Source organism: Equus przewalskii, chromosome 5 (assembly GCF_037783145.1).
Source record: "Equus przewalskii isolate Varuska chromosome 5, EquPr2, whole genome shotgun sequence".
NCBI lineage: Eukaryota > Metazoa > Chordata > Mammalia > Perissodactyla > Equidae > Equus > Equus przewalskii.
Window position 1 is genome coordinate 11,414,610 of NC_091835.1, and position 21,371 is coordinate 11,435,980.

The following is a 21,371-nucleotide window of genomic DNA, read 5'->3' on the forward strand; positions in this document are numbered from 1 at the left end:
ACTCGTCTTTCAGGGTTGTAGAATTTGCATGCAACTATTTGAAAACGAGTCATAAATTCTAAGAGCTTTAAAAACTGTAAGGTTTTACTCTTTGTCTAGAACAACATTCACCGAATAAGTATTTACTGAACACTTACTAAACAGTGGGAATACTTGTCAACGTAAAAGTAAAGAGTAAAGATAAATTCCAGGAATGGAATGTAATTTAGTAGCAGAGAGAATAAGTTTTGGAGCCGCATAGACCTGGCTTGAGTCCTCCTTCTGCCACTGCATTGAGTGGCTTTGGGCTCATTTGCTACGTTTGAGCCTCAGTTTTCTCCTCTGTGAAGGAGGAGTATGACTCCTTAGTACAGCCTACATGGACCTCCTTGATGGAGCCTCTGCCTACCTCTCCAAGTCAATTCCTGCCCTCAAACTTCTCCAGCAGGCTGGCTCCCCAGTGGTTCCTCCAACAGGCTCAACTTGGGTTTGCCTCCAGGCCTTCACAACTGCGGTTCCCTCTGTCTGAAATGCTCTTTCTCCCGATCTTGATGGGGCAGGCTCCTGCTTTTCTTCCAGGTCTCTGCACAAATATCCCTTTCTCAGAGGCAACCATCTTACCTAAATATGTCTTCCCCCTACCCACCCACCTTGCACCTCTCCATAGTTCTTATCACTCCTTGAAAGTACATATTCATTTGATTTCTTATTAGCTATCTCCCCTACTAAAATATAAGTTCTACGAGCCAATGGCTCTTCTTTTTTGAACTGATGCAACCCGAGTTCTGGAAGAGCGCCTGACACTAATAAATGTACATATTCTCTCATAGGGAGAACACCATGTGACAACAGAGGAAGAGATTGGGGTGATACCATCACAAGCCAAGGATCACCAAGGATTGCCAGCAACCACCAGAAACTGGGAGAGAGACCTCTGAGCCCCCAAGAAGGAAGGCACACTGACCATACCTTGACTTTGGACTTTTGGTGTTCAGAACTACGAGAGAATAAATTTCTGTTGTTTTAAGCCAGCTGGTTAATGGTAATTTGTTACAGCAGCCCTAGAAAGCTAATACAGTACTTGATCAATTGATGACGATTACTATTATTTCTATTAATAATTTAGCTCTTGCTGCAATAACCTGGTGGACAAGGCAGTCACTGTGTCACTGCCTCTATCGGGAGGATTCTCTACAGCTTTGAGAACAGACTCGCTCAGCTAGACTTGGGTTGGGCAGGTTTTCCAGAGCAGATTTGGTCCCTCTCCCAGCTCCTAAGGTAGTCCTGTGGCTTCCAAAGATGCTCCAGGACCAGAAACAGCAATGTCTGGCACCTCAGTGAACCGTGAACCAGAGCTTCCTGGCATATAGGGTGAGCATGCATTCAAGTCAAGAAAAGCCTTGTTTAGAAGCAACCCAAATGTTCACCAATAGATGACTGGTAAAATAAATTATAGCACAGAGAACGGAATACTGTGCACCTGTAAGAATATAATGAACAATACCTTCTTACACTGATATGAACAATCTCTAATTAAACCATAAGTGAGAAAAGCAAGATAGAGAACATTATGTAAAGAGTGCTATCAATTTGTATTTTAAAAAGCCAGCAAATTCGCATTTGTTTGCATACGCAACTAAGTAAAATTCCACTTGAAAAAGCTTTGTTTTAAAGAAAATCTGAATTATTGAAATCGTCTTGTAATGCATCCCCACATCCTTACAGCTTCTCCCTGCCTCTAGGTACTATTCATCCAATAGCCAACCTCCTGATTAATTTTCTGGAAGCCTTGCTTTCCTCACATCCTTTATTGGCTTTTCAATGACTTCTCATGACCTCAAACATATACCACAAACTTCATAACCTGGCATTCAGAGCCTGCTGCTGGGAAGACACAATTGATCTGTCCTACATTATTCCACTACTCAAATACAAGAACTCTCCACTGCAACCAAAAACGACTGCTCATTGACACCAGACACACCAGCCATTCCTATTTTGTTGAGGACTTTTGACAAGAATGAGTGTTGAATTTTGCCATATGACTTTTCTACATGTATCAAAAAGAGCATGTATTCATTTCCTCAGGCTGCCGTAACAAAGTACACAAACTGGGTGGCTTCAAATAATAGAAATTTGTTGTCTCTCACTTCTGGAGGCTAGAAGTCCGAAATAAAAGTCTCAGAGGACCATGCTCCTTCTGAAACCTGTTGGGGAATCCTTCTTTGCCTCTTAGTTTCTGGTAGTGTGCTGGCCACCTTTAGCATCTCTTGCACCTGCATAACTCCAATCTCTGCCTTTGTTGTCAAACCGGGTTCTCCCTGTATGTCTCTGCCTTCACATGGCGGTCTTCTTATACACACGCGCCATATTGGATTAGGGACCCATGCTGCTCCAGTACAACCTCATCTTAACTGACTACATCTGCAGTCACCCAATTTCCAAATAAGGTCACATTCTGAGATATTGGGTGGTAGGATTTCAACATATCTTTTTGGGGGGACACGATTCAACCCCTAACAGATTGTACGACTTTTCTCCTCAGCTCTATTAATACGATGGATACTACTGATGGATTTTCTATTATTTAACTACCCCTGCATGACTGGAATAAATTGCACTTAGCCACAATATATTGTTTTTTAAATGAACTGTTGCATTTTGACTGTTGATATTTTGTTTTTTTGGTCAGAGAGATCGTCCCTAAGCTAACATCCGTTGCCAATCTTCCTTCCTCTTTTTGCTAGAGGAAGATTGTCCCTGAGATAACGTCTATGCCAATCTTCCTCTATTTTGTATATGGGCCACTGCCACAGCATGGCTTAACGAGTGGTATGTAGGTCCTCACCCAGGATCTGAACCCGTGAACTCTGGGCCACAGAAGTGGAGCACATGAACTTAATGACTACGCCACTGGCCTGGCCCCTGATATTTTAAGATTTTCACTCCTATTCACAAGTGGCAACATTCTGTTCTTTTCCTTTTGGTACTCTTTCAGGTTTTGAGATCAATATCATAATTGCTTTATAAAAATTGTTTGAAAAATTCTTTCTTCTGGAATAGGTTAAGTAGCATTGAAGTTATTCATTCTTTGACATTTGGGTAGAATTTCCCTGTGAAACTATCCAGGCTTGATGCTTTTTATAGGGGAGAATTTTAACTCTTTTTCTAGTTCTTATGATAATTGGTCTGTTAGGCTTTCTTTACTGGGGTCAGTTTTAGTAAGTTGTATTTCCCTAAAAAATTATCTATTTTGTCTACATTTTCAGATTTGTTCACATAGGGGTATGTGAAGTACCGTGAGGACTTTAAAAATTTCCTCTGCTTTTGATGATTATTTTTCCCTTAGCATTTCTAATTTTGTGCTTTTGTGGTTTTTCCTTTCATTGTTTCTTTGTTAGGTGAGTTAACGGTTTCTCTATTTTATTGATTTTTTTCAAAGAACCAATTTTTGGATTTATTAGTTTTATTGTTTTTCTCTTTTCTAACAATAATTTCTGCTTTTGTTTGTCTTAAGCTGTCTGTAACTTTGGCAGATTTGTAGGTACTTCTGATCCCAGATTTGAGAATTATAGCTGTGGTTCATGTAGCTTTTCACTGGAAATTAGTCTTCTGATGCCGTGTGTCTTCCATTAAACCATTGTTTTCATATTATTACCCATTTTTTTCTGTGTGTGAGCATCGTATTTCTGCAACAGAAGGAAGCTCTTTGAGGCCAAAGTATATTTCATATTTCTTTGAGATGCTAAATTTTGATATTGTAGATGAAGTTAGAAAATTAATGTAACTGTGAAGAACCTTAGTAGGCAGCTTCTGAAAGGGCTCTGATGACACCTACAGCCTAGTATTCATGTTCTGGTCTCATCCTCTCCCCCTTGAGTATGGGCTGGACCTAGTGACTTGCTTCTAACAGGGAGAATATGACTTTCCAGAAGAAAGTATTGGGATGTTACCTCTAAGATCAGGTTATAAAAGATAGCTATTATGTCTTGCTCTGATTCTCTCTATGTCTCTGGTTCTTGTTTGTTTTGATGAAGGAAACTGCCATGTTGTGAGCTGTCCAATGGAGAGGCCCATGTGGCAAGGAAGGGAGGGCGGCCTCTGGCTAATAGCCCGCAAAGAATGGAAATCTACCAGCCACCACTCAAGTGGTCTTGGAAGCTGATCTACCTCCAGTGGAGCCTTGAGATGACTGCAACCTTGTGGGAAATCCAGAGCCAGAGGACTCAGGTAAGATGCACCTGGATTCCTGACCCACAGAAACTGCAAGACAACAGATGCTGTTGTTTTACACCACTATTTGTGGGATAATTTATGCAGCAAGAGATAATCAATACAGTGTCCAAACCCTGGATATCTGTCTTGATCCAGGAAACAGTGCCAAGTTGAAAACTAAATGGTTTAGTTATAATTTGGAAATGACCTGCGCTGTAGAGCGACAACTCTAGACCAGAATTTAAAATGCGATAATGCAATGAGTACCAAAGTTCCTCATTTAGAAGGTATTTTAACATCATTTTTTTTAATTCCTTCATTTTGATTCATTAAAGGTATGACAGTTTTCCCCTTGAATTTACTTAGTTTTAGTGCTTTCTTTAAAAAAAATTGCATCTGTACATGAGTATTTAGAATGTGCCAAATTAAAGACATATTGCCCACATAAAATTGGGCAGATCATGGGTTGAATTATAACATAGATTTATATTTTACGACATTTAAACCAACATTGGTTTATTTCCATACTTGGTGGAGACTGCTGATTGTCCACCAGAATGAGCCCTCCCTTCTTCCTCGGTAATATGCGTTTACGCTGGACACAGGCTGCCCTGCTAGAGGTGACATTTCCAAGCCTTTCTCGAGGCTGTGTGACTACAGTCTCACTGATGGATGTCAGAGAAAGCGATGTGTGAACTTCCGGCTCATTGAGAAAGAAATCACTGCTCAGGACACTCACTAGACTTCAGACGTGCCCATCACCCAGCTTCAACCATGCAGAAAGGGACAACGTCCTAGGGCTTGGTTCCAAGGGATGGTGGAGCAATAAGATGAAAAGAACCTGAGTCACTGTGTAGAGTCAGGGAGCAGAGCCTCCCATTAACCCAAACTGCCGGCCGGCCCGGTGGCGTAGAGGTTAAGTTCCTGTGCTCTGCTTCGGTGGCCCACGGTTCACAGGTTTGGATCCTGGGCACAGACCTAGCACCACTCGTCAAGCCACACTTTGGTGGCATCCCACATAAAATAGAGGAAGATGGGCACAGATGTTAGCTCAGGACCAATCTTCCTCACACACACACACACACACACACACACACACAAACCTCCAAACTTCTCACCTTGGAACTATTAAATGAAAGGGAAATAAATGGCTGTGTTCTTTAAGCCACTGGATTTTGGGGGTCTTTTTGTTACAGCAGCTTAACCTCTAATACATACATCACTGGTTCCTTTAAAATACGTCATTTAGCAATTGGCATGTATACACATTCGAGCAAAGTACAAATAACTGGATTACTACCCTGAAAAAAAAAATTTCTCCTAGGCATGACTAGTGTTAAACTGTCAAAAAACTACAGGTTTGCATCAAATTTGTGTGTTTATTTATTTACGTAACTTCAGGCGAACATTTAACATCTCCGTGAGACATTATGCTAGTCTTTGAGCCTCCCCCTTCCCAAAGACATTGATTTTTGTTAGATTGGTTGGGACATTTATGTTCAGAACAACAGCCTGTGCCTTAGGAGAAAGGATCTGGGGAAGCGCGTTGATTGCTGCCAGAAAGAACCAGCTTTTCGGTCTCACTCAGGATGTTCAGAGCCAAGCTCCGCTGAGGATGCCTTCCTAAATTGAACGGCTGCAGCCCAACACACACTGTTGTGGCTAAGTCACCAGGTGCCTCATAGAGTTTATTGAAAGCTTTTCCACTACAGCTTTACAGGAAGGACAAGAGAAAAAGATTATCGTTTTATCACAGAAACAAACTGAGGCACACGCTCACTTCACAAGTCACTGGAAGCTGGAGTCAGACCTGGTCCTCCAAGGAAACAAAGTACATTGTATAAACGTACAGTTCTTTGGGCTTATGACACATGTGTCATGTTTTGCTTTGCCTCTTTTTCCTAACTGGGAGAAAGGAAAATCGAAGCATCGAATTTGGGAGATACATTACCCGAGTGTCTTCGTGGGAGAACATATTTCTTTAACACATGAAAACATCAGGTCCTGAACTACAACAACTCTGGCTTTTGAGACTAAACCACAGGGTTTGGTCCCAGTGGCTGTAAATGACAGCAATGTTGGGGAGAGGAGCCTTCTGCTTCTGTGTGTGTGACACAGCTGGATTGTGACAGCCCCTCTGTGCTTCCTCTGTAAGTTAGCAGCAAATGGGATCGCTCAAGAGTTTCACTGTTCTCAGTCATTTCTTGTTCTCTAGACAGGACTGGGAAGGACAGCGGAAACTAACGCAGGAGGCGGACCAATCATCCTTGAAACCTACATCCCAAAGACTTCCCGGTCTAAAAGGAGAACTGGATCACAAGGTAGCGCCAGGTGTTCATTCATAGGCATTTGTGCATCCAAATACTTGGCAGGTTTTGCATGGGTGGCCAGGAAACGTGTGGCCTTCTGCTGCAAACTGCAGACAGAAGGATTGAATTACATTTTTGCTGCAGGCTGATCAGCTGGGCCTAATTTGCCTGTTGCCTCCCACTCCCTGTGAGGAAGTGCAGAGACCCTCACTCGGGATCTCAGCGCCCCTGGAAAGAGATTCAGGAGGGAGGAGGGAAAACGCAGGCCGACCTGCAGGATGTTCTCTTTTCTGCTCTCCTGCTGAGCTGGAGAGCAGGCTCAGGTGCGACAGATGTCAAACCCTCCTAGTCTTTCACCGTGTTCTCTTCGGGTCTAAAGGTCCCGAACGATCTTGTTCCGCCTTCCCAGTGCCATTGCGTAAAGAGAGGCAGAGCGGAAAAAAGAAGTAGGAGGGAGGTGCAAGCATCATCTTTCTCAATGCAGAAAACCGAGAAGGAATCGCGTTTCCTCCCCACAGGTCTAAAACTGTTGCCCAATCCCAAGGGCAGAAGCAGGGATGCGGAGGATGACTCAGGGTCCACTTTGAAACTCCTGGGCTCTTGAGCAAGGTCGAGGAAGTTCGGGCTTTTGGGGAGACGTTGCATCACGGAGTTTGGAAAGAACTTGGGAATCTTTCCTGGGGCGGGGGGGGGGGGGGGGGGTGGCGTCACTCTACTGGCAGAAAGCGGGCAAAGGCAGGAGTGGAGGTCTGGCTGCAGGGGGCTAGAGAGGAAATCCGACTTCACCCTGGGGTCAAGAGGGAAAGGAAGGGCAATACGGGATCAGCCCGCGCATGGCAGGATGGACTCAAGCAGGTCCACACCTGCTCGGCCGCTCCCCATTAGGTGGCACGCCTGCGCCAGCCTGGAAGGGGTGGGGGCGCGATGGTGCAGAGAGCGGCGCGGTGTAGACACCTGTACTCCTCACTCCAGTTCCGAGCGGGCCTGACGCCGGGACGGCCCCAGCCTGCGGGGAAGGCAAGGCGGGCTGACGTGCTGGGCGCAAGGCGGAGGCGGACACCTGGGCGCCCGCGCGTAGGGGCGGGCGCTAGGACCCGAGTGGCGCACCTGTTGGCTGGCGCCCCGGGCCCCGCCCGCCCTGCGCCCTTATTGCCCAGCCCGGCGAGGGTGACGGCGGGAGGGACAGTGTGAGCCCAGGGCACCCGCGTGGCGGCGGCGGCGCGCGACCTCGGGCGCACCATGGCCGAGCTGCTGCGGAGCCTGCAGGATTCCCAGCTCGTCGCCCGCTTCCAGCGCCGCTGCGGGCTCTTCCCCGCGCCGGATGAAGGCCCCTGTGAGGACGGCGCGGCGCCCGGGCTCGGGCATCTCCCGGAGGCCACCGGCAAGGGCCGCGGGGGGCCGGCCCATGGGCTGCGGAGAGTCACGGCCTCGCAGGTAACCGCGGGCCAGGTGTTCGCCGGGGTGGGGGGAGGGGCCGCCTCTCTGCAGCCTGCGGGCTAGCTGATCCAGACGACTCCGCGACGCGGGGACAGGCAGGCGGCTATCCTGCCCGGCCGAGAGGGCTCCATTCCCGGCGGCGACCCGGCTCCCGCCGCTGTGTGTGCAGGGGAGTGGGGCTAGGGAGTCCAGTCTCGAGGATGCCACCCTCTAACGCTGCCAGGTGGCCACTAGGTCTGTTCAGATTTCAAATCCACCCAGAGCGTCAAATGCGATTTATTTAGAGACTTCCTACCTTAATAAGTAGTTAAATTTATGTTCCTGTCCATTCTTCCAAATGTGTAAGAGTTACGTAACTGGGAAGAGGACCGGAGATGTCCTTGGCGTTTTCATGAGAGGCTTGCCTGGGGAGAAATTCTGAGAAGTCCCCCAGGATTCCTGAGTTTCCGCCCCCTCCCCCTTTCTCTGCCCCTCACTCTTGGGGTGTATGGCCAGGCTCAGCGTGCGCTTCACTGTCCTGCATCGCCAGCTCTAAGGACAGAACTTGGGGCTTAAAAATTGCTCCTGGAGAGATTGACCAACCCCACCCCCCACCGCCAGTGATGAAGTCCCAACAGCGCTTCGCTCCTTCCCTCCCCCCAGGATCTCGGGGTCCCTCCAGCCTCCAGCCTGGTGGGTCTTTTATTAACTGGCACCGGTGACTTTGAACAGATGCTGTCAGGAGGGAAGCTCACCATCCTCCGCTCTAGGCGTTCAGAGTGTGGTTACACAACCCACTGCGGCTTTGGGGAAGCCAGCGTGTGTGTTGGCGTCGCAGTGCTCAGGGACTCTAGGGGGCAGGGACCAGACAGGCTGCAGATGCTAACGTGCCAGGGCTGCTGTCTGCCAGGGTGGGCTCTCTGCAGCACTGAGATACTGGGAGCATCCACAGAAGCTGCCCTTTCTCTAGAGGAGGTGAAAACTGTGGCACATGAGGACAGAAGCAGTGTATTAACAATTCCAACTCCTTTTGTGGGGTGTGAGGAAAGCCACATTTTTTCCTTCCTAGAAGTTTTGGGGGCAGGAAGGTGGCATTTATTTATGTGTAGATTTCTAGGTGTAGTGACTGAGGAGCTGTGAAGCACCTGGCTTCCATGTGGAATGGAATATTGTGGGCATTGAATTATACAATTTATTTGAGAGGGTGGGGGTAGTTTGTATGTTCTTCTCCAGAGAAATCCATCTCTTTGATATTTCTTTTCTCCTTTTATTGTTCTCTCTCTATCCCACATGACATCCTAGTAACTTTTAGATGAGTTTGAGACACCCTTCCGCCCTTTTCCTCTTGCCTTATCTTAAAAATGGGGCGGAGTGAGGGGATAAGAACCAGTCATGTGCCTGGAGTGTGGCACAGCATTTCTTCTCTCCCCAAAGCGCCAGTACATAGTTGTATATCCTGTGTTCTTCTATGTGGGATGCCGCCATGGCATGGCCGGATGAGCACTGTGTAGGTCTGCGCCAGGATCTGAACTGGTGCATCCTGGGCCACCGAAGTGGAGCATGCAGACTAACCAGTAGGCCACAGGCCAGCCCCATGGTACAGCATTTTCTGTGCACACACACTGTGTACACCCACAGGTAAATGCACAGGCTGCTTTCTGTTGCCCTCTGCTCAAGCTTCTAGTCTGTTTCCCTCATCCAGGAAGCCAAAGAAGAGTGCATTTTTCCTCTAGTGCTTTTCAGACTTGTTTTAAACATTAGCCTTGCTAAGATAACTTTAAATTCTGGAAAAGGATCCTTTTGCCCTTGAGAAGCAAGATAAGCAGATTTCTTGCAGAAGTGTCTTCTTGCTTCTCGAAGAACCTGAGCATTCAGTGAGCCCCTTTCCATCCAACATACGACCTCACTCACTGTAGATCATGAAATAGTGAGAGCTAAAAATTTGCAATAAGAAACCACTGTGTTGGTGTGTGATGGGAAAAAACGCCATGAGAGCATTTGATAAATGAGAGGTTAATGAATGGTCTTAAAGGTGTGTTCGTCTCAAGTGACTTGGAAAGATTAATATTTTGCAAATACAGGTGGAGTCCCCAAAAGAAAATGATTGCATTCCTGCCCCGGATAATTAACAGGACTCCAAGGAAACAGTTGAGAAAATTTCTCTCCTGTGGCTGGACTTCCCTCGGCCTCTGGCCTTTGCCCTGCCTGATCCATATGGCCTTCTTTCTCTAAATAACCTGCTCCTCGTCATTCAGTTTCTCAGAGACACTTTCGCTCACCTTCCAGAATGGCTGCCCCTTTTATAGGTTCTCTTTGCTTCTGGAGTTTCTTTCTTGTGGCACTTATCACAGTGTGTAAATATGCCTTAGTGTGGAGATCTGATTACTGCTGCTCTCTTCCACTGGATGAGAAGCTCAAACAATGCAGCAAACTTGTCCAGTGTGCTCATTATTTTCTTCCCGCGGCCTGGAACCTGGGAGCTCAGTGAATTTTGTGAATAAATGAGTGCAGATGGCAATATAAAATCTCCCTTATGAAAGCGAGATAAGCAGATTTCTTGCAGAGAGCTGTGTTCTGGCTGCTGGAAGAGCCTGAGCGTTCAGTGAGCCAAATGGTTCCCCCTTCTCATCCAACGCACGACTTCACTCACTATAGATTGGCAAAAAGTGAGAGCTAAAAATTCAAGATAAAAAATTAAGATTTTTTTAAAATTGCGGAGTAAATATGAAAATCAGCTTCTTCCACATAGCGCAGACGTCAGGGAGCATTACGACGTTAAGACCCTTTAAACAACAGATAAGTTATTGTCTTCACTTGAGTAATTTTATATTGCAATAAGTTCATTTTTCCCACCTCCTACCTTTTCTCTATTTATTTTGATCCTTAAAACAGGACAAAGGTGGAAATAATTGAGTAAATGCTTCCTCTACATTCTCCTAACATCATACACTGCTAGCTTAAAGGTTAACTAAGTCTTTAGCAAACCAGGGCTGGGCTTGGCTTGCACAAGGCTGTCCTTTTACAAGTCAGACTGGACCTTAGAGATTTTCTAGTAGTCAGGAATTTCACAGATAGAAGGTCTGAGTCCTGAAGAGTTCAGTGCTTTGTTGAGGACTTCCCAGATATCCACGCAATCAGATCTTTTGGCTTTCAACTCTAAACTTCTTTCTACTGGCTACCTTCCAGGGAAAAATTCCAGGGCTTCACCCTATCTGTCTCGCTGAGAATGTATGAGGTGTTGGGGCTGGTTGCAAGCAGGGTGGAGATTGGGTGGAAGGAGGAGGTATTGCGTTGAGTTTGCAAGGATAATCATCGGAGGGCATTCTTGGCATTTACCAAGAGCAAGAGTCAGGGATCCTAGGACTGAGGTAGGAGGGCACAGTACTGGTCAGAACTGTGTTTATTTGTTTTGAGGTAAAGCCAGCCTTGGATATGATGGTGTTTTTGTTTCTATCATCTTTGCTTACTCAACTCAGTTGCATTGTTCAACTTTGCAATGCTTTCCCCCATTATTACATTAGACCGAGATAGTTGTGCTCTGCTCAGTAAATATTTTGATAACTATTTGCTCAGACATAGTTCTAAAGTTGGGTGGGGGAGAGGATCAAAGCTAGGTTATTTTTAGAAGTCTTTGCACTCTTTGTTTCTCTCTTGAAACATTTGGGGCCCTCCAGATCTGTCAGTCTACAAAACCGCACCCTTGACTTTATTGCTAAAGTGCAAAGAGCCGTCATAGGAAATGGGAGACGTGGATCTGGCTGTGCCTCAGGGTCATTGTGGACTTCTCTGGGCCGCAGTTGTCTCAACTGCAAAATGAGCAGAGTGGAATAGAACCACGAGTTTCCACCTGTGGCTGGACATTATAGTCATTAGAGGAGCTTTAAAAATGAAACAAACAAAACACCAGTGTCCAGGAGCCAGGTCAGAAGTGGGGCCCGGAGAAGCTGGCAAACGTCGGGGAAGTTCTGAATGCTCTTCTCCTGGGACTCACCCACCCTTCGTGTGTTTAGGACAAGGGTGGTGATGGCTGGAGACAGCAGTCTTGGCAGCTGTGATCTTTGGCTGGATTATGACTAACCTGACCAACAGTTTGGACTTCAAGTTTTGATTATCTTTATGTGGACGTGCAGGTTTGAAAAGGTAAAATTAGCCACTTTGAAAAGGTACATTTGATCATTTTTTTTCTAGTTACAGATATTGTTCAGATGAGACAACTTGAAAAAATACAAAGAAAAAGTTAAATCCATGCCCATTATACCGTTGCCCAAAGATAATCTCTCAGTAAATGTTCAATTTTTTTTTATTTTTAATGGCTGTGTATTACTCCGTAGCATGGATATACTATAATTTAGTTTGCCTGTTAATTGAGCTGTTAGATTATTTCCACTTTTTGCATTAAAAATAATGTCTTCGTACAAGTATCTTTCCATGTATCTTGATTGTCTTTTTTATTGAGGTGTAATTGAAATATAACATTGTATTAGTTTCAGGTACAACATAATGATTTGATATTTGTATATATTGTGAAATGAGTACCACAGTAAGTCTGGTTAACATTCATCACCACACATAGTTACAATTTTTTTCCTTGTGATGAGAACTTTTAAGACCTAGCAACTTTCAAATATATAATACAGTATTATTAACTATAGTTATCATGTTGTACATTACATCCTCAGGACTCATGTATTTTATAACTGGAAGTTTGTATCTTTTGACCACCTGCACCTATTTTGCCCACCTCACACCCCTTACCTCTAGCAACCACCGATCTGTTCTCTGTATCTATGAGTTCTTTTTTTTAATTCCACATATAGGTGAAATCATACAGCATTTTTCTTTCTCTATCTGACTTATATCACTTAGCATAATGCCCTCAGGGTCCATCCGTGTTGTCATGAGTGGAAGATTTCTTTCTTTTTTATGGCTGAATAATATTCTACTCTATATATGTAGCACATTTTCTTTATCCGTTCATCCCTCAGTGGACACTGAGGTGGCTTCCGTGTCTTGGCCATTGTAAATGATGCTGCAGTGAACACAGGGGTGCATGTATCTTTTCAAGTGAGTGTTTTCATTTTCTTCAGAAAAACACCCAGAAGTGGAATTGCATGATCATATGGTAGTTCTAGTTTTAATCTTTTGAGGAAGCTCTATGCTATTTTCCATGGTGGCTGCACTAATTTATATTACCACCAACTGTGCACAAGGGTTCCCTTTTCTCCACATCCTCTCCAACACTTGTTATTTCTTGTCTTTTTGATAATAGCCGTCCTAACAGGTGTGAGGTGATATCTTATTGTGATTTTGCTTTGCCTTTCCCTGATGATTAGTGATGCTGAGCACCTTTTCATGTATGTGTTGGCCTCTGTATGTTTTCTTTGGAAAAGTGTCTGTTTAGATCATTGCCCATTTTTTAGTCACATTTTTTTTTTTTTGCTATAGAGATGTGTGAATTCTTTATATATTTTGGATATTAGCCCTTTATCAAATATATGATTTGCAGATATTTGCTCTGATTTGGGAGCTTGCCTCTTCATGTTGTTGATGGTTTCCTTTGCTGTGCTGAAGCTTTTTAGTCTGATGTGGTCCCACTTGTTTATTTTTGCTTTTGTTGCTTTTGCTTTTGGTGTCAGATTCAAAAAATCATCACCAAGACTGATGTCAATCTTTGATTGTCTTCTTAATTTAAATTTCCAGACTCAGAATGGCTGGGTAGAAATATGCACGTATTATGGCTTTTAGTAAGTATTACCAAGTTGCTCCACAGAAAGGCTGTGCTAAGATCTATAACTGAGTTTAGGTTTCCCACACCCTCACCAATATTAGGTATTAACACTCTCTTTAATCTTTGGAGAAAACAGGCCATTTCTGCTTCTATCTCATCTTTGTTTCTGACCAACATCTTTTGATCAACTACTGTGTTTCTGGAACAGTCCTCAGCCTTAAAGATAAATAAGATTTAGTTCCTGCCCTGAGAAGACCACAAAGAAAATGGTGCAATGCAGAAAATACTAGAATAGAAGGATAAAGACGTGGCCAGGGAGACAGTAGGAGCAACTCTAGGGGAGTCCATGAAGTCTTGAGTAGCGGCTTGAAGAGCAGTAGGAGTCAAATAGGCAAAAATGTGAGAATCAGTGTTTGTTTTTTTTTTTTATGAGGAAGATTGCCACATGTATGTGGGATGCCGCCACATCATGGCTTGATGAGCAGTGTGTATGTCCCTGCCCGGGACCTGAACCCGTGAACCCCAGGCTGCCGAAGTGGAGCATGCAAACTTAACCACTAGCCACCAGGCTGGCCTGAGAACCTCTTTTCTTTACTTGGAAATCTCATGTGATAAAACATAAAGACCCACTGTGATTTTTGGTGAACAGGTGACAAGTTCAGCTTGGGTGGAGAAAGAGTCCCAACAGGAAATAGATGGCCCACTGAAAAAGGGTAATTGAAACCTTTAAAAATGGTTAAAATGGCAAATTTTATGTTATGTATATTTTACCTCAATTAAAAAAGAGAAAAGGAACATAGACTCTACTCCACTGTCAGGGAAGGGAAGCATGACTTCCCTCTCCTTAAGTGTGGGCTGCGCATAGTGACTTCCTTCTAAAGAATAGAATGGAAAGAGGGAGAAAAAAAGAGAGTAATTTTACAATATAAAGACCTGCCAGACGTTGCCTCAGCCAGGTGATCAAGTTCAACATCAACATGATAAGTCATGATACAGTATGTGTTCTTTATGCACATTGGAATTATTGACTCTTGGTGCATGTTGAAAATGCCACTTCACCTCTGTGGTCTTCTTCTCCCAAACCCATACTCTCAGTCTAATCATGGGAAAGACATCAGATGAATCCCATTTGAGGGACATTCTACAAAGTATCTGACCAATACTGTTATTGATGTCAAGTTCATCAGTAAGAAGGAAAGTCTGAGAAACTGTCGCAGCCAAGAGGAGCCTAAGGAGACATGACAACTAAATGTAATTGTGGTGTCCTGGGTGGGACCCTGGAACAGAAAAAAGGACATTAGGTATGCGCTTACTTAATAGTAATGCATCAGTATTGTAACAAATGTATCGTACTAATAATATAAGACGTTAATGATAGGGGAAACTGACTGCAGAGTGGATGGGAAGGATGTGGACTATATGGGAACTCTTTGTATTGTGTTCTACGTTTTCCTGTAAATTGAAAACTATTCTAAAAATAAAGTCTATGGAAAAATTTTTTGGAAGGGGGTAGGTAATTGGAGGCAGTTCAAAGATGGGCTTATTTTACAAAGGTGTAGGCAGGGTTGGAAAAAACCAACATGGCAGGATGAAGCATCTTGGAGCAGACAACTTCAGTGTAAAAAGCAAGAGAAGAGGAGAAGGTTCTGGTAACCCCAGACCCAATGAGAGCTTAGCTGTCAGAGGCCCCTGACAGGAGCTGAGGCCTTTAGTGGAGAAACATGGCCCCCTCTAGGCAGGAAGGAATAGGGGAAATGCCATCTCAGACTCATTCTTCACGTCCCCTCTCGTATCCTGCTAGTGCTTCCCTTTGGCCAAATTCAGTCAGAAGCCAGGGAGCTTGGGAACCTGGCTGATGCCATCCATAAAGGTCAACCCCCCTCCTGGAGAAAGGTGGAGAGTGGACCTGGAAGGACAAATGGAGAATATCCAGGGCAGCTTGCCTGATGAAAGTGGTGTGGTAATACTGGCTGAAGTTTTGGGCTAGAGCCAGAGTTTTAGGCTGATGCCTTAATGTGGCTTCCTGCAGAATTTGGACTTCATCCTAGGGATGGGGGGGATAGCAAATCAATTTCATCCCAGGTGCCAAATCAGAATTGGCAACTGGAACACTGTGATGAGAAAGGTTCTCAGGGTGTCACTGTGCTTAATGGGAAAGAGTGTGGGGCTGAATGACGATGCCTGTGTGGGGTACTGAGGGAGCCTGGTGGTGAAGCATTTAGAAATGGTGATGTTATACTCAAACAGCAGCAAATATGAAACTAACAGGAAATCAAGCCTTGATATCTGGCTTGGGTTCTTGATGATACTTTGAGTGTCTCTCTCACCTAGAAACAGCTTAGGAAGAAAGAGACCACAGATGGTTTCCGAAGACACAGGTTGCCATGTTTTGAATCACGGGACCCCATCATTATGGCTACAGGCTGATTGGATTAGGGGTCAGCCCTTGTGTCAAAGGCAGCCTTCTATAGGCTGTTCAGCATCTTATGAAATGGCCTAGTGTGAGAAATTCACTTACCTGGGATACTACGTATTGGACAGTAACTAACGAAGCCCATCAAGTTGCTCAGGGAATCTGAATGCAAGACCCAGACATAGGGACATGAATAGTAGAATGGTGATGAACTTTGAAGGGAAGGAGGATGCCATACACAGAAGCCTCGAGACAGAGAAATCAGTAGGAAAGCAGAAGCCCGTGGTGGAGAGGAGAGCAGAAAGTACACAGCACTGGTAAGTGCAGAAGGAAAAACTCCGAGTGGAGGAAGAAGCCAAATCTTGAGTGTGGTAGACGCCACTTCTGAGGAACTGTTGACTTTCAGGGTAGAATGGCTTAGGGGAGTGGGGCTCAGGAAAGAGGACTGGCTGCGTAGCTGCTGGCATTGTTTCCTTAATTCCTGAGGAATCGTGTGGCAAACTCCTGTAGCTGAAGTTTCACCGTGTGGGTCTCCCCTTGCAACCAAAATGTGTCGGTCCCTACTTTTTTTGAAGACTTGCACATAATTGCAATTAGATCACTAGTTCTGTCAGTTTTGTTTAGTTGCGAATGGTGATAGACTAGGGGTATGGCAGTAGATGGGGACAATGGGGAGCAGGGACCAGATCCCCCCTCCTCCATTGTGCATCCCCAGGGCCTTACATGTACCTGGATCACAGCAGGTACTTACTGCTCCCTGTTGAACGAAGCATGAAGGGTGTGTTAAAGTCAACCTTTTCTTTCTCGGCAGAAATGGGATCACCTGCTCTTTCCTCTCACAACTGGGGTCATTTCTATCCCTGACCAGTTTACCTGGCTGTGTCTTCTTTTAGCTGAATGTTTTTTTCAGTGTTGGCTCCTCCCTTTTTACCCAGGAAACTGATGAAGGGTTTTGATTAATAAGTAACTTTTTTTATTGGGTCGCTTTCTTCTGTGGACGCCATGAAGGGAATTTAGGTTTCGCTAACAGTTGGGTCATGGTGAGACACCTGCCATGATTAAGTGACTATTTTAGGGAGACTGTTGACAGCAAGCCTAGTCTAATTTTAGCTTTCTTGCCTTATAATTAAGATGTCAAAACTTTTAAATTTTAAAAAAGCACTTTCACTTCTGTCATTACAGTTTTTGTTAATGATTAAGTCCTCCGTCCTCCTGATAATAATTATGTCTTGAGCAGAAGCAGTCTTGCATTTTATTTGGCACACAATTTTCCTGGGAGAAAACACTATCCCGGTTTCCTGGCAACACGTTTCCAGCGCTCCTATCTGTGTTAGGGATCTATAAAAATGCTAAAAGTGGGGCCTTTATTATTCTACTTGCCTAGTGAGAGGCATTCTACATTTTAATAAAATGGGTTATTGGAAAATCCAGCAAAGACTGTGATTCACGTTTCTCTCCCCTCATTCTTGCTTCAAACATAGTATGGACCAATGAGCAAAGTGTTTTAAAAACAGAGAAAAAATCCTTAGGGGTGGGCCAGGGTGGATGGGAGGGGAAGATCTTGCAGGTGGGGCTTGGGAACCTTGGGAAGGGGTGTCATGGTTTCCTAGAGCTATTTCGAATATTACTTGCAGCCCCCCAGATGGTCACTGGCAGATTCATAACCCTTTATTTAATAAAACAAAACAAAATACCAGCTTCGTTCTCGCTTCTGTTAAGGCCGTTTATTTGGTAATCATGCCTGCAAGAGAAATGCCCCGTCTTCCACCTCAAGGTGTGTTTCGATTTTTCCAAGTGGCAAAAGCTTTGTTCCCATAGAATTTTATGGGAAACAGCCCATCAAAGCAGGGGCTCCTCTGGGTGGGAGGAAGAGGGGATGATGGTGAATAAGCCTCCTGGGGATAAACTGTTGGGAGCTGAGAGGCCAGGACTTCATTGATGGAGAAAGGGCTTAGGTGCACATTTTAGTACAGTTAAAAAAAAATCATCCTTTTTCGAAAGGTGACTTAAAAGGTGGCCATGAGATAGAACATCAAAGATGTTGTTGTCAGGGTAAGTGAAAGGAGGCTGTGTTAGAAGTCGGTTGTTTTTTTTTCCTCCTTTCTCAGTTTTTGATCTTTTGATGATTTTCAGCTAGGAAGATATCAAATATTTTTAAATTAGTTTTTATAATTTTCAAGTATTAAAGTAATAGATGTTTATGGTAGAAATAGAAGAAGACACCAAAAAGTATAAAGAAGAAAAACATCCCATCATAATTTTGCAACCTAGACAAAAACATTGTTTTAGAGTATTGCTGCCTTTTGTTCTGTGCAAATATAGAATATTTAAGTGATGAGCATGCTATATTCATATAATATTGGAATTAGCTTTTTTTGCTCACATCATAGGCATTGCCCCACATCTTTGAATATTCTTTAATTATATGATTTTGATAGTTCTGTTATCATTTATCGTGTGATTGTAACTTAATTTTTTAAACCATTTCCTAAAGTATGTATTTAGATTGTTTCAGTCTTTATCTTTGTACTTCAACTTGAATCTAAATATCGAATTATTTCCAGAGAACCACAAGAAAATCTTATTTCATAGCTCTTCATCCTTACTGCCAAATTACCTTGTGAAAATATATCTCAGTTGCTTCTCCATTGTCAGCATTTAGTATTATCTTCTTGTTGTTTGTTCTCTTTTGCTTTTTCTTTATGATAACTTTGGTTTAGCAAGTGCACAGATCTTAAACATACAACTTGATAAATTTAACTGTGTGTCAGCCTCTCTATAATTACTGCCCAGATGAAAGTATAGAACAATTCCAGAACCTCAGAAGTTTCCCTCAGTCTCCTGCCACGCAATACCACTCTTACTCCCAGGCAACCGTCATTCTCCCTCCAGCACCATAACTTAGTTTCGCCTATTAAACTTCACATAAATGGAATCACGTAGGATGTGTAGCAGTAGTGTTTTCATTTTTATGCCAAGTGGCATCCATCGCATGAATACAGCACGAGTTATTTATCCATTCTACTGTTTATGGACATTTGGGTTTTTATGAATAAAGCACAGCATCAAGAATTATCTTTAAATTTTTTCATTTTGAAATAATTTCAGACTTTTGAAAATTTGCAAAAATAGTACAAAAAAATTCCTATGTACTCCTGACCCATGTTCTCCTAATGTTAGCCTCATATGTAACTACAGTGCAATTACCAAGTAGATAGTATGTAATCTGTGGGCCTTTTTCAGTTTTCACGAATTGCTCTGCTAATGTCCTTTGGCTGTTCTGGGATTTAATGCAGGATCATAAACTGCATTTAGTTGATGCATCTCTTTAGTCCACCCTGGAAGTTCTTCAATCTTTCCTTGCCTTTTCTCACCTTGACTCTTGAAGAGTCCAGGCCATTTATTTTGTATAGTATCCCTTAATTCAGGTTTGTGTGATGTTTCCTCAAGATTACATTCAGGTTCTCTATTTCTGGCAGGAATACCACAGGCAAGATATTGTGTCCTCCTTAGTGCATCATATCAGGAGGCAAAAACTCTTGATTTATTCTATTACCAGCGATTTTAACTTTAAACACCTTTAAAAGTATTTACGTGGTTTCTTCCAAGGAAGTGTTTTTCCCTTTGTAATTAATAAGTATATTGTAGACTGGTATTCTGAAACATTAGAAATATCTTGTTTCTCTACATATTTTCATCCACTAATTTTATCATTCCTTAGTGGTGTTTTATCTTTTAAAAAGTAATCTGCCAATTTGATGGCAGAATGAAAGCATCTCATGATTTTAATTTTGTATTTCTTTCATCTCTATGAGGTTGAATATTATATAGCAGATACTCATATTACTCTTTTTGTTAATGTTCTGGTCATGTATTTTATTTCTTCCACTGTGGTTTTGGTGGGGGTGTTTTTCTTACTGAGTTTTCGTGATCTGTTTAGTTTTTCCCTTGTGCATCAGAATCTTCCATTGTCATCAGTTAACATGAGCTCACAACCAGTGTAGTTCTTTTTTTTTAAAGATTGTTTTTTTTATTTTTAATTTTTAATTTTTCCTTTTTCTCCCCAAAGCCCCTGGCACATAGTTGTATATGTTTAGTTGTGAGTCCTTCTAGTTGTGGCATGCAGGATGCCGTCTCAGCATGGCCTGATGAGCGGTGCCATGTCCGTGCCCAGGATCTGAACTGGCGAAACCCTGGGCCACCGAAGCGGAGCATGCGAACTTAACCACTCGGCCATGGGGCCAGCCCTTCAATCAATATGTTTCTTATCTTTCCTTGTAAAGAGACAATATTGGGAGTCTGAGGGAGAGATGGAGATAAGGAGGAAGTGGTAACTCCCTGCAGGGTATCTGTGGGTTCAGACAAGACATGCCTGGTTTCTTTGTCCTTTCGCCTGTTCCTTCCAGGTGGGGCCCATCGTTTGCATACTGTAAAACTTTTGTGATATTTCAGTAGTCTTGGGCAAGGATGAGGGTTCTGAAAGACTTAGGGAAATTATACATTCCCTGGCAACTCTGAGCGAGGAAAGCAATATTATGCTTCCAGGATGTTACCTCCACATTATGATGTTATGATAATGAAGCAGGAAAATGAATCTGTTGTGTTGTACATTGCAGAGCATGGCAGATGATTCTGGAGACGCCACCTGGGTCCTCCTAGCCTTGGGTCTCTTCTGGATGGTACCTGAGAAGCCTCAGGGCTGCCTTCTTGCCATGCTCAGTTACCACACACATGTCCTCAAATAGAAGGCAAGGGATCTCTATCCCCGATATTTATTCAATAGCGTATTTCTGAATAACCCTTACTTTTGGAGAGAAGGGACTAATATCCATTGATCACTTAATTTCGCCTCCCATCTGAGGCCACGTATCTAAACTCAACTGATGCCACGTGACGTATGTTATTATCCAAAAATTTGGGCCCTGAAGGAATTGTCTGAATTTTTCCAACATGTTGGGCTCTAAGTGACCTAACCCTGATTTTTTCATGGTTAGCCACGCCAGTAGCATTACAGGGATAGAAATGGGACTTCCCACACTCATCTTGAGTACTTCCTGGTGTAGACGGGTAGACTTGCATAGATTATGGTGCCCATGTGTTATAATAAGGCCCACAAACACAATGCCCTCACTTAGATTTAGAACGATTTATTTGGTAATCAATGCTTTTTCTCCTCGCGCCCCCGCCACCTGACCCCAGGCCCAGTTGACTCACCAGATAATAATCTATAATGGAAGAATGTTACTTTTGAAAATGAAGCTTATTTATTTAATCTTTAAAGGTTAGTACTGGGGCTGGCCCCATGGCCAAG

At 43.6% G+C, this 21,371-nt stretch overlaps 1 protein-coding gene across 2 annotated transcripts in view; it reads left to right on the forward strand.

The window, feature by feature from the left end:
• The first annotated feature begins 7,088 nt into the window (after positions 1-7,088).
• The window catches only part of SGPP2 (sphingosine-1-phosphate phosphatase 2), a 122,835-nt gene continuing 108,552 nt past the window's right edge, over positions 7,089-21,371 (forward strand). Inside the window, exon 1 of one of the 2 annotated variants that reach the window (XM_070619950.1) lies at positions 7,089-7,937. In XM_070619950.1, coding sequence (XP_070476051.1) covers positions 7,743-7,937 — 195 coding nt within the window. In that variant the 5' untranslated portion in view covers positions 7,089-7,742. The remainder of the gene's footprint in view (positions 7,938-21,371) is intronic. The other variant, XM_070619951.1, reaches the window with a different exon arrangement.